The sequence below is a fragment of the Pseudophryne corroboree genome, unplaced genomic scaffold, assembly GCF_028390025.1.
Source record: "Pseudophryne corroboree isolate aPseCor3 unplaced genomic scaffold, aPseCor3.hap2 scaffold_1794, whole genome shotgun sequence".
Lineage (NCBI taxonomy): Eukaryota > Metazoa > Chordata > Amphibia > Anura > Myobatrachidae > Pseudophryne > Pseudophryne corroboree.
In genome coordinates, this window is record NW_026968432.1 from 73,382 (window position 1) to 84,848 (window position 11,467).

At 51.2% G+C, this 11,467-nt stretch overlaps 1 protein-coding gene across 1 annotated transcript in view; it reads left to right on the top strand.

The window, feature by feature from the left end:
- Window positions 1-8,414, top strand: part of RUSF1 (RUS family member 1) — a gene marked incomplete at its 3' end in the record, with an annotated part of 35,171 nt that extends 26,757 nt beyond the window's left edge. The window contains exons 4-6 of the mRNA XM_063951699.1: window positions 3,964-4,065; window positions 4,157-4,227; window positions 8,230-8,414. Of these exons, the coding sequence (XP_063807769.1) occupies window positions 3,964-4,065; window positions 4,157-4,227; window positions 8,230-8,414 (358 nt within the window). The remainder of the gene's footprint in view (window positions 1-3,963; window positions 4,066-4,156; window positions 4,228-8,229) is intronic.
- Window positions 8,415-11,467: the final 3,053 nt, after the last annotated feature.

Consider the following 11,467-nt stretch of genomic DNA (forward strand, 5'->3'; position numbering starts at 1 on the left):
AGCGGACTTACCCCCAGTGGCTTGAGAAATCCAGGCATTAAGATCCTTTCCAAACAGGCCCGTAAAGGGCAACGCCTCTGCTGCCCTCTAGGATTCAGTCGCCACCTGCCACCGTCTCAGTCAGAGAGCTCCGCTAGCCAAGAAAGCCAAAGCGGAAATTCCGGCTTCAAGGACACAGGCGTCCTTGGAGGCCTCACAAAGAAATAAAGCAGATTTGCCAATACGATCTGCCAAAGGCATCAGTTGATCCTAATGCAAACCGTACTGGAGCCCTGAGGACGACTGTACCCCAACAACCTACCTGTGCCGGGTAAAGTAGAAACCCTGCTACCGCATATTTCTATGAGACTGCTCCTTCAGCGAGGTTGCTCCAGGAACCGGTATTTTCTTGGACCGACAAGACACCGAGGGGTATACCATTGGAGGGGTCTCGTATCGTTTCCTGCTATCTGCGGGGAAAGGATAGGAAGACAAACATTGTTTGATACCTGAATCTTGCATTCGGATGTTTCCAGGCCGTCAGGAGCGCATCCAGCTCATCAGAAACTGGAAAAGTCGCTGTCCGATTTCGATTGGTGCTAAACCCCGAGGGACGTGAAGTGTCCAGTTCCGCCTCTTTCACCTGCAGCACCAGACGAAGTGCTGCCATAAGCGTCTCGATACCCTGAGACACTGGTTCAGATTCCTCATTAACCCGATCGTCATCAGTAACCTGGACACCTTACGCCTCCTCAATAGAGGCATCTCATCAGTAGAGTCGTGTAACATTGAGGTTAGTAACCTCTTTTCCCGAAACCTGGGGAGGAGAAATTACGGACAGAGTCTCTGGTTAACAAAGACAATACCTGTGTAAACTTGAGCTGTCCAAACAGAAGCGTTCCGCTGGTGCGATCAGGTCTGAGCAGATGACGCTCTACCATCCTCATAACAGGAAATCTCTGACTGTCCTGAGTGAACGTCTCATAACTTGTCGGACCTGTGAAAAAACTTTCGTGCTGCTTTGAGGTAGAAAAAAGCAGACCCGGGGAGGGGATAAAAGAGCGTAGCCACCTGTAGTCCCTGCCCTATATCGTGCAGTGACAGGCACATTTTACTGTCTAATGCCCAACACATTCCCCAAATTACAGAATAAGTATCACCTGTGGTCCAGAACTAGACATGAATCCAGGTGTTGTCCATAGACACTGGCCGCAGCTCACAATAAGGAACAATAAAGGGAGAGCAGTACCCGTCCTGAATATGTACTACTAAAATAGTGACAATGCTAAATTCCTTTTGTCGTAATTATAACCCTTTATGAAGTCTAAGAACACTGTACGCTGTTTACTTAAGAAGTACCGTAATGGTACGCTATTTGCGTAACGATCGCTCAGCAGTAAGCGAGACGCTCAAGCGTCACGTTCGCTCACGGCCCAGTGATCACAGGACACGTTATTGGCTATGACTAGAGTAATGATTCGCTATGGCGTGGCTTACGCTCAAGACCACGAGGTCACCAGCGGTGCAGACGCTCACAATGCTATACCTTTATGTCTAGACCTTATACTAATGAAATACACAGAATACCTTAATGTGAATACAGGGTGTACGTGCAACCTTGTGTAACCTGACTAACTACAAGGCTGCTTGAGCGTCACCGACGCTCAAGTGAACACTTAATACTATAGAAAATACACAGATACTGGTTTAGGGTCCGAAGCCTATTAACTGTATTATATCTAATATACTTGTAAAAAGGGGATAACAGTACAAATGATACACTCCAATATAACAAAGACTTCCTAACCACAGAACTAAACAATAAATACAAAAAGACAATACTACACTGACCTAAATGCAATACAATACAATACTATAATACAATGAGAGATATAAGAGAAAAGAGGAGAGAGAGAGAGACGGGGAGAGATGAGAGAAATTGGCTCACAGTAAGACAATGATTACGGAGAGAAAACTTACGCACAAAGGGTATGATCGCATGCGCCTCGATATCCAGCTCCCGGCTATCAGCAGATAACCGTTGATGAGAGAGTGAAGTTGGATATGGTCGGCCTGCCTATTTATGCCCCACACACAATGCAATCTCATAGTCCCTACAATCCCATTGTCCATTGGCCGAAGGAATTCGGCCCTGCATCATAACAAAAGGTCATAGGGTGATTCATACAGGTGGGCTGTGACGATTTCCAACAGCTCAGGTGGGTGGGAAACTAGGTTTCCCGCCGCATACCTGAGTATGAGTAAATAATAGAAATGGACATAAACTTCTTATGTCCATAACTATTCGCACGAGCGATTAATACGCTCCAAACCAACACCGGAATATTGCTAATTAAATACTCTTCCGATGGGTACCAAACACTGCTGTATGATTCCTGTTAGACCCTTCGTACGATGCAAAGAGGGATTCCTCAGCTCAGGGACATTCTATTTTAACCAAACTTTCAGAATCTATCAAAGGGACCATGATCTATAAACTACATTAATTGTGAACATTTGTAACGAATGAGTCGCACGCTACGACTACATACTCTTTACCGTAAATACGCATACCGTGCGAGCGGGTGCACGCAATAGCGGGTATGCGCAGTCACGGGAAAGCGCACGCATGCGCAGCATGTACCAGTGTGCGGTGCAAATATGGCAGTGTGCATAGAGACATTTTTCTGACTTTGACAATAGTAATACATGTCCCTTGTGCGCCCCGCTGTTCTATGTGGCACGGAGGAGCCTCTAGTGTTGGAAGTAACCGCACTAGTTCATGTCAATCTAGCATTCGAAAACACAGAGCTGACACCGTGTTTAAGCCCCGCCCCTCCCCGCTATGGCACCTGTTTCTAAAACTAATAGCGCTAGCAGATCATATAACTGAGTGGGAAGCTCCGTTTTTATGTCTCCCCCGCTCTGAAAGCACCTATGCTGTCTGGCAGGCTGGGAGCTGAACCCAGGACCCCTAGTGGCCGCAATACGGAGCATGACAATCTGTATGATGGGACCTGAACGCGGGTCACTGTCCGTGGGAGTCCGTCTCCCCTACCATTAGGCAATGGGCACCGCACTACAAGCTCCTGCTACTGGCCGCCAGCGCGCGCTGAGACTCCGGTGCAGAGAGCCGCAGTCGGGTGTAAGCTCCGCCCCCCCGTTATGGCACCCAATTAAAAAAAATTAGTGCGTTAGCGTGATTAAGTGGAGGGGGCTTGCATCCCCTGCCGGTAATGCTAGCCGCGGCCAGGACCTTAATAAGGAGATCAGGAGATCCCTGGTTCTGTACATATTACACAGCATGCTGCTGTGTGCAGAGCGTGAGAGCAAGGGTCTGTGTGTGCAGCGCCCCCGCCCTGCCTATCATACCGCTGCTGGGCGTTGGTGACCCCGACTCCCGCTGCAAACAGCGGAGTCCGGTCAGATGGAGACACATACTCACCGCTGCCGGGTCTTTGTGCTGATGGAGTGGCCCCGACACGCGCCGCACGCAGCGGTGTCCGGCCAGTCTCCAGAAATGTGTCTCTTCAGCCGGGGAACCAGCCCAAGCCGCACGCAGCTGCGATGGGACCCCTCCGGCAGCTCCCGCGGTGCAGACTGGCAGAGGCAGAGCTGCCAGTCTGTGAGTGCAAGAAAGAAAAACAAAAAGAAAACTAAAATCTTCAGAGAAGACCCAAGTGACCAGCTCCTTTGGGCACTAAAATAAGACTGGACTGGCTTGGAGGGGGTACATAGTAGGGGAGGAGCTAGTCACATGGTTATAAATTTAAAGTGCCAGCTCCCAGTAACTGTCTACTATATCCCCATTGTATCTGCACTCCAGTGTCTCCTAGTGGATGAAGGAGAAATAGTGTATATGCATGTTATATACAGTGGTGTAGGGGAATGGATATGTATTGCATTTACAGTGAACGTGGTAGAGCGGAATGGCGGTATGATTTGACACGCCCATCTTTTCTATGATATTATTGTCTCCTGCAGTGCATTGTGGGAGTGGCTGGCGGGGCGACACGTGCTGCGCTTACTGTGCACCAGGCCAGACGGGACAACATGGCTGATGTTTGTGCCAAGGATGGCAGCCAGGTAAGCAGCTCTGTATTATGTGGAGGGCGCTGTGTGTCTCAGATGGGGCATTGGTAGGCTGGTCACTGAGTATGTGCCTTGTCTCTCACAGGAGACCCTGGTGAATCTGGCAGGACTGCTCCTCAGTCTCCTGGTGGTACCTCTTGTGTCGGACAGTGTATGGTGAGTATCACTATTGCACAAGGGAGATGTATCCGTGTAGCCGCAGCTTCAATTCCCAACCTATGGCGGTCGTGAAAATAGTCCCTTACTGTCGACATGCCGACTGTCGGTATTGTGAGGGTTCATGGTACAGGGGGAGTTATTGTGACCGTCTGTCACATACCTACATCCCGACCCCAGGGATAGGGATCAGTCCGTGCAACCAGTCTAGTAATGGCAGCTGCTCGCTGAGTCCTCAGAGGGATGAGTCCAGGGGTAGGGATCAGTCCATGCAACATGTCTAGTAATGGCAGCTGCTCGCTGAGTCCTCAGAGGGATGAGTCCAGGGGTAGGGATCAGTCCGTGCAACCAGTCTAGTAATGGCAGCTGCTCGCTGAGTCCTCAGAGGGATGAGTCCAGGGGTAGGGATCAGTCCGTGCAACCAGTCTAGTAATGGCAGCTGCTCGCTGAGTCCTCAGAGGGATGAGTCCAGGGGTAGGGATCAGTCCATGCAACCAGTCTAGTAATGGCAGCTGCTCGCCGAGTCCTCAGAGGGATGAGTCCAGGGATAGGGATCAGTCCATGCAACCAGTCTAGTAATGGCAGCTGCTCGCTGAGTCCTCAGAGGGATGAGTCCAGGGATAGGGATCAGTCCATGCAACATGTCTAGTAATGGCAGCTGCTCGCTGAGTCCTCAGAGGGATGAGTCCAGGGATAGGGATCAGTCCGTGCAACCAGTCTAGTAATGGCAGCTGCTCGCTGAGTCCTCAGAGGGATGAGTCCAGGGGTAGGGATCAGTCCATGCAACCAGTCTAGTAATGGCAGCTGCTCGCCGAGTCCTCAGAGGGATGAGTCCAGGGATAGGGATCAGTCCATGCAACCAGTCTAGTAATGGCAGCTGCTCGCTGAGTCCTCAGAGGGATGAGTCCAGGGGTAGGGATCAGTCCGTGCAACCAGTCTAGTAATGGCAGCTGCTCGCAGAGTCCTCAGAGGGATGAGTCCAGGGATAGGGATCAGTCCGTGCAACCAGTCTAGTAATGGCAGCTGCTCGCTGAGTCCTCAGAGGGATGAGTCCAGGGGTAGGGATCAGTCTTTGCAACCAGTCTAGTAATGGCAGCTGCTCGCTGAGTCCTCAGAGGGATGAGTCCAGGGGTAGGGATCAGTCCGTGCAACCAGTCTAGTAATGGCAGCTGCTCGCTGAGTCCTCAGAGGGATGAGTCCAGGGATAGGGATCAGTCCATGCAACCAGTCTAGTAATGGCAGCTGCTCGCTGAGTCCTCAGAGGGATGAGTCCAGGGGTAGGGATCAGTCCGTGCAACCAGTCTAGTAATGGCAGCTGCTCGCAGAGTCCTCAGAGGGATGAGTCCAGGGATAGGGATCAGTCCGTGCAACCAGTCTAGTAATGGCAGCTGCTCGCTGAGTCCTCAGAGGGATGAGTCCAGGGGTAGGGATCAGTCCATGCAACATGTCTAGTAATGGCAGCTGCTCGCTGAGTCCTCAGAGGGATGAGTCCAGGGGTAGGGATCAGTCCATGCAACATGTCTAGTAATGGCAGCTGCTCGCTGAGTCCTCAGAGGGATGAGTCCAGGGGTAGGGATCAGTCCATGCAACATGTCTAGTAATGACAGCTGCCTGCTGAGTCCTCAGAGGGATGAGTCCAGGGGTAGGGATCAGTCCGTGCAACCAGTCTAGTAATGGCAGCTGCTCGCTGAGTCCTCAGAGGGATGAGTCCAGGGGTAGGGATCAGTCCGTGCAACCAGTCTAGTAATGGCAGCTGCTCGCCGAGTCCTCAGAGGGATGAGTCCAGGGGTAGGGATCAGTCCGTGCAACCAGTCTAGTAATGGCAGCTGCTCGCCGAGTCCTCAGAGGGATGAGTCCAGGGATAGGGATCAGTCCGTGCAACCAGTCTAGTAATGGCAGCTGCTCGCTGAGTCCTCAGAGGGATGAGTCCAGGGGTAGGGATCAGTCCGTGCAACCAGTCTAGTAATGGCAGCTGCTCGCTGAGTCCTCAGAGGGATGAGTCCAGGGGTAGGGATCAGTCCGTGCAACCAGTCTAGTAATGGCAGCTGCTCGCTGAGTCCTCAGAGGGATGAGTCCAGGGATAGGGATCAGTCCGTGCAACCAGTCTAGTAATGGCAGCTGCTCGCTGAGTCCTCAGAGGGATGAGTCCAGGGGTAGGGATCAGTCCGTGCAACCAGTCTAGTAATGGCAGCTGCTCGCTGAGTCCTCAGAGGGATGAGTCCAGGGGTAGGGATCAGTCCATGCAACATGTCTAGTAATGGCAGCTGCTCGCTGAGTCCACAGAGGGATGAGTCCAGGGGTAGGGATCAGTCCATGCAACCAGTCTAGTAATGGCAGCTGCTCGCCGAGTCCTCAGAGGGATGAGTCCAGGGATAGGGATCAGTCCGTGCAACATGTCTAGTAATGGCAGCTGCTCGCTGAGTCCTCAGAGGGATGAGTCCAGGGGTAGGGATCAGTCCGTGCAACATGTCTAGTAATGGCAGCTGCTCGCTGAGTCCTCAGAGGGATGAGTCCAGGGGTAGGGATCAGTCCATGCAACATGTCTAGTAATGGCAGCTGCTCGCCGAGTCCTTAGAGGGATGAGTCCAGGGGTAGGGATCAGTCCATGCCACATGTCTAGTAATGGCAGCTGCTCGCTGAGTCCTCAGAGGGATGAGTCCAGGGGTAGGGATCAGTCCATGCAACATGTCTAGTAATGGCAGCTGCTCGCTGAGTCCTCAGAGGGATGAGTCCAGGGGTAGGGATCAGTCCATGCAACATGTCTAGTAATGGCAGCTGCTCGCCGAGTCCTTAGAGGGATGAGTCCAGGGGTAGGGATCAGTCCATGCCACATGTCTAGTAATGGCAGCTGCTCGCTGAGTCCTCAGAGGGATGAGTCCAGGGGTAGGGATCAGTCCATGCAACATGTCTAGTAATGGCAGCTGCTCGCCGAGTCCTTAGAGGGATGAGTCCAGGGGTAGGGATCAGTCCATGCAATGTGTTTAGTAATGGCAGCTGCTCGCTGAGTCCTCAGAGGGATGAGTCCAGGGGTAGGGATCAGTCCATGCAACATGTCTAGTAATGGCAGCTGCTCGCTGAGTCCTCAGAGGGATGAGTCCAGGGGTAGGGATCAGTCCATGCAATGTGTTTAGTAATGGCAGCTGCTCGCTGAGTCCTCAGAGGGATGAGTCCAGGGGTAGGGATCAGTCCATGCAATGTGTTTAGTAATGGCAGCTGCTCGCTGAGTCCTCAGAGGGATGAGTCCAGGGATAGGGATCAGTCCATGCAACCAGTCTAGTAATGGCAGCTGCTCGCCGAGTCCTTAGAGGGATGAGTCCAGGGGTAGGGATCAGTCCATGCAACCAGTCTAGTAATGGCAGCTGCTCGCCGAGTCCTCAGAGGGATGAGTCCCAGGGGTAGGGATCAGTCCATGCAACATGTCTAGTAAAATCAGGGAATTCAAAGTGGGTGGAGTAAATTACCCAATAAGAGAGTTCATTACTTATAATTCCAAAAATGTAATCTATGCTTTATGATGATTATAGCACTTTTACATAGGAGTCCAGCGACTTCCTGTCGGTGAAACACATGCCGGAACACGTGGCGGCCATCTTCTTCCTGTTTCAGGGTTGTTTTTTTGTCATTTACTGCCACAAATTCAATCTCAGAAAGGTGGGGGGCGGGGGGACACACCGTGATGCGGGGGGGGGGGGGGGGTTGTTTGTCAGCCAGGGGTATATATAGCCGATCTGTTGGGACTATCACCATTCTCCTGATGAGGGTGACTATGTCACGTTGCTAGGTCAGTGCTCATCTTGCCTCATAGGGTCACATTCTACCACAGAGGAGACGGGGAATAATGACCTCGGCTTCTGCATCACACAGAGTAAGACTTAAATGAAGTTGAATTATTTATACGGAGGATGCGCCATTGTGAGGACAGCAGTAACTATAGGCAACCACTCCTGCATTGTTATACTGGATCACTCCCACCCAGACATTATCCAGCTGTTTATGTTCTAGGGTCACCTACCTGCTCTTCCTCCTCCTCACCACCCTTCACCTTTATGCAAATTACCGAGCTGTCCGTTCCATTGTGATGGAAACACTCAACCAATCACGGCTCAGCATTGTACTGGAACACTTTCTGCGGGACGGACGGATTCTGACTCCAGCTGAAGCGAATCGCAGGGAACCGCTTCTACCAGGTGACCCGTCAGTGTATGATGTGTACAGCACCGTGTATATGTTACATGCTCCCAGGTGACCCGTCAGTGTATGATGTGTACAGCACCGTGTATGTGTTACATGCTCCCAGGTGACCCGTCAGTGTATGATGTGTACAGCACCGTGTATATGTTACATGCTCCCAGGTGACCCGTCAGTGTATGATGTGTACAGCACCGTGTATGTGTTACATGCTCCCAGGTGACCCGTCAGTGTATGATGTGTACAGCACCGTGTATATGTTACATGCTCCCAGGTGACCCGTCAGTGTATGATGTGTACAGCACCGTGTATATGTTACATGCTCCCAGGTGACCCCTCAGTGTATGATGTGTACAGCACCGTGTATATGTTACATGCTCCCAGGTGACCCCTCAGTGTATGATGTGTACAGCACCGTGTATATGTTACATGCTCCCAGGTGACCCCTCAGTGTATGATGTGTACAGCACCGTGTATGTGTTACATGCTCCCAGGTGACCCCTCAGTGTATGATGTGTACAGCACCGTGTATATGTTACATGCTCCCAGGTGACCCCTCAGTGTATGATGTGTACAGCACCGTGTATATGTTACATGCTCCCAGGTGACCCCTCAGTGTATGATGTGTACAGCACCGTGTATATGTTACATGCTCCCAGGTGACCCCTCAGTGTATGATGTGTACAGCACCGTGTATATGTTACATGCTCCCAGGTGACCCCTCAGTGTATGATGTGTACAGCACCGTGTATATGTTACATGCTCCCAGGTGACCCCTCAGTGTATGATGTGTACAGCACCGTGTATATGTTACATGCTCCCAGGTGACCCCTCAGTGTATGATGTGTACAGCACCGTGTATATGTTACATGCTCCCAGGTGACCCCTCAGTGTATGATGTGTACAGCACCGTGTATATGTTACATGCTCCCAGGTGACCCCTCAGTGTATGATGTGTACAGCACCGTGTATGTTACATGCTCCCAGGTGACCCCTCAGTGTATGATGTGTACAGCACCGTGTATATGTTACATGCTCCCAGGTGACCCCTCAGTGTATGATGTGTACAGCACCGTGTATATGTTACATGCTCCCAGGTGACCCGTCAGTGTATGATGTGTACAGCACCGTGTATATGTTACATGCTCCCAGGTGACCCCTCAGTGTATGATGTGTACAGCACCGTGTATATGTTACATGCTCCCAGGTGACCCCTCAGTGTATGATGTGTACAGCACCGTGTATGTGTTACATGCTCCCAGGTGACCCCTCAGTGTATGATGTGTACAGCACCGTGTATATGTTACATGCTCCCAGGTGACCCCTCAGTGTATGATGTGTACAGCACCGTGTATGTGTTACATGCTCCCAGGTGACCCCTCAGTGTATGATGTGTACAGCACCGTGTATGTGTTACATGCTCCCAGGTGACCCCTCAGTGTATGATGTGTAGAGCACCGTGTATGTGTTACATGCTCCCAGGTGACCCCTCAGTGTATGATGTGTACAGCACCGTGTATATGTTACATGCTCCCAGGTGACCCCTCAGTGTATGATGTGTACAGCACCGTGTATATGTTACATGCTCCCAGGTGACCCCTCAGTGTATGATGTGTACAGCACCGTGTATGTGTTACATGCTCCCAGGTGACCCCTCAGTGTATGATGTGTACAGCACCGTGTATATGTTACATGCTCCCAGGTGACCCCTCAGTGTATGATGTGTACAGCACCGTGTATATGTTACATGCTCCCAGGTGACCCCTCAGTGTATGATGTGTACAGCACCGTGTATATGTTACATGCTCCCAGGTGACCCCTCAGTGTATGATGTGTACAGCACCGTGTATATGTTACATGCTCCCAGGTGACCCCTCAGTGTATGATGTGTACAGCACCGTGTATATGTTACATGCTCCCAGGTGACCCCTCAGTGTATGATGTGTACAGCACCGTGTATGTGTTACATGCTCCCAGGTGACCCCTCAGTGTATTATGTGTACAGCACCGTGTATGTGTTACATGCTCCCAGGTGACCCCTCAGTGTATGATGTGTACAGCACCGTGTATATGTTACATGCTCCCAGGTGACCCCTCAGTGTATGATGTGTACAGCACCGTGTATATGTTACATGCTCCCAGGTGACCCCTCAGTGTATGATGTGTACAGCACCGTGTATGTTACATGCTCCCAGGTGACCCCTCAGTGTATGATGTGTACAGCACCGTGTATATGTTACATGCTCCCAGGTGACCCCTCAGTGTATGATGTGTACAGCACCGTGTATATGTTACATGCTCCCAGGTGACCCGTCAGTGTATGATGTGTACAGCACCGTGTATATGTTACATGCTCCCAGGTGACCCCTCAGTGTATGATGTGTACAGCACCGTGTATGTGTTACATGCTCCCAGGTGACCTGTCAGTGTATGATGTGTACAGCACCGTGTATATGTTACATGCTCCCAGGTGACCCCTCAGTGTATGATGTGTACAGCACCGTGTATGTGTTACATGCTCCCAGGTGACCCGTCAGTGTATGATGTGTACAGCACCGTGTATGTGTTACATGCTCCCAGGTGACCCCTCAGTGTATGATGTGTACAGCACCGTGTATGTGTTACATGCTCCCAGGTGACCCCTCAGTGTATGATGTGTACAGCACCGTGTATGTTACATGCTCCCAGGTGACCCCTCAGTGTATGATGTGTACAGCACCGTGTATGTGTTACATGCTCCCAGGTGACCCCTCAGTGTATGATGTGTACAGCACCGTGTATATGTTACATGCTCCCAGGTGACCCCTCAGTGTATGATGTGTACAGCACCGTGTATATGTTACATGCTCCCAGGTGACCCCTCAGTGTATGATGTGTACAGCACCGTGTATGTGTTACATGCTCCCAGGTGACCCCTCAGTGTATGATGTGTACAGCACCGTGTATATGTTACATGCTCCCAGGTGACCCCTCAGTGTATGATGTGTACAGCACCGTGTATGTGTTACATGCTCCCAGGTGACCCCTCAGTGTATGATATGTACAGCACCGT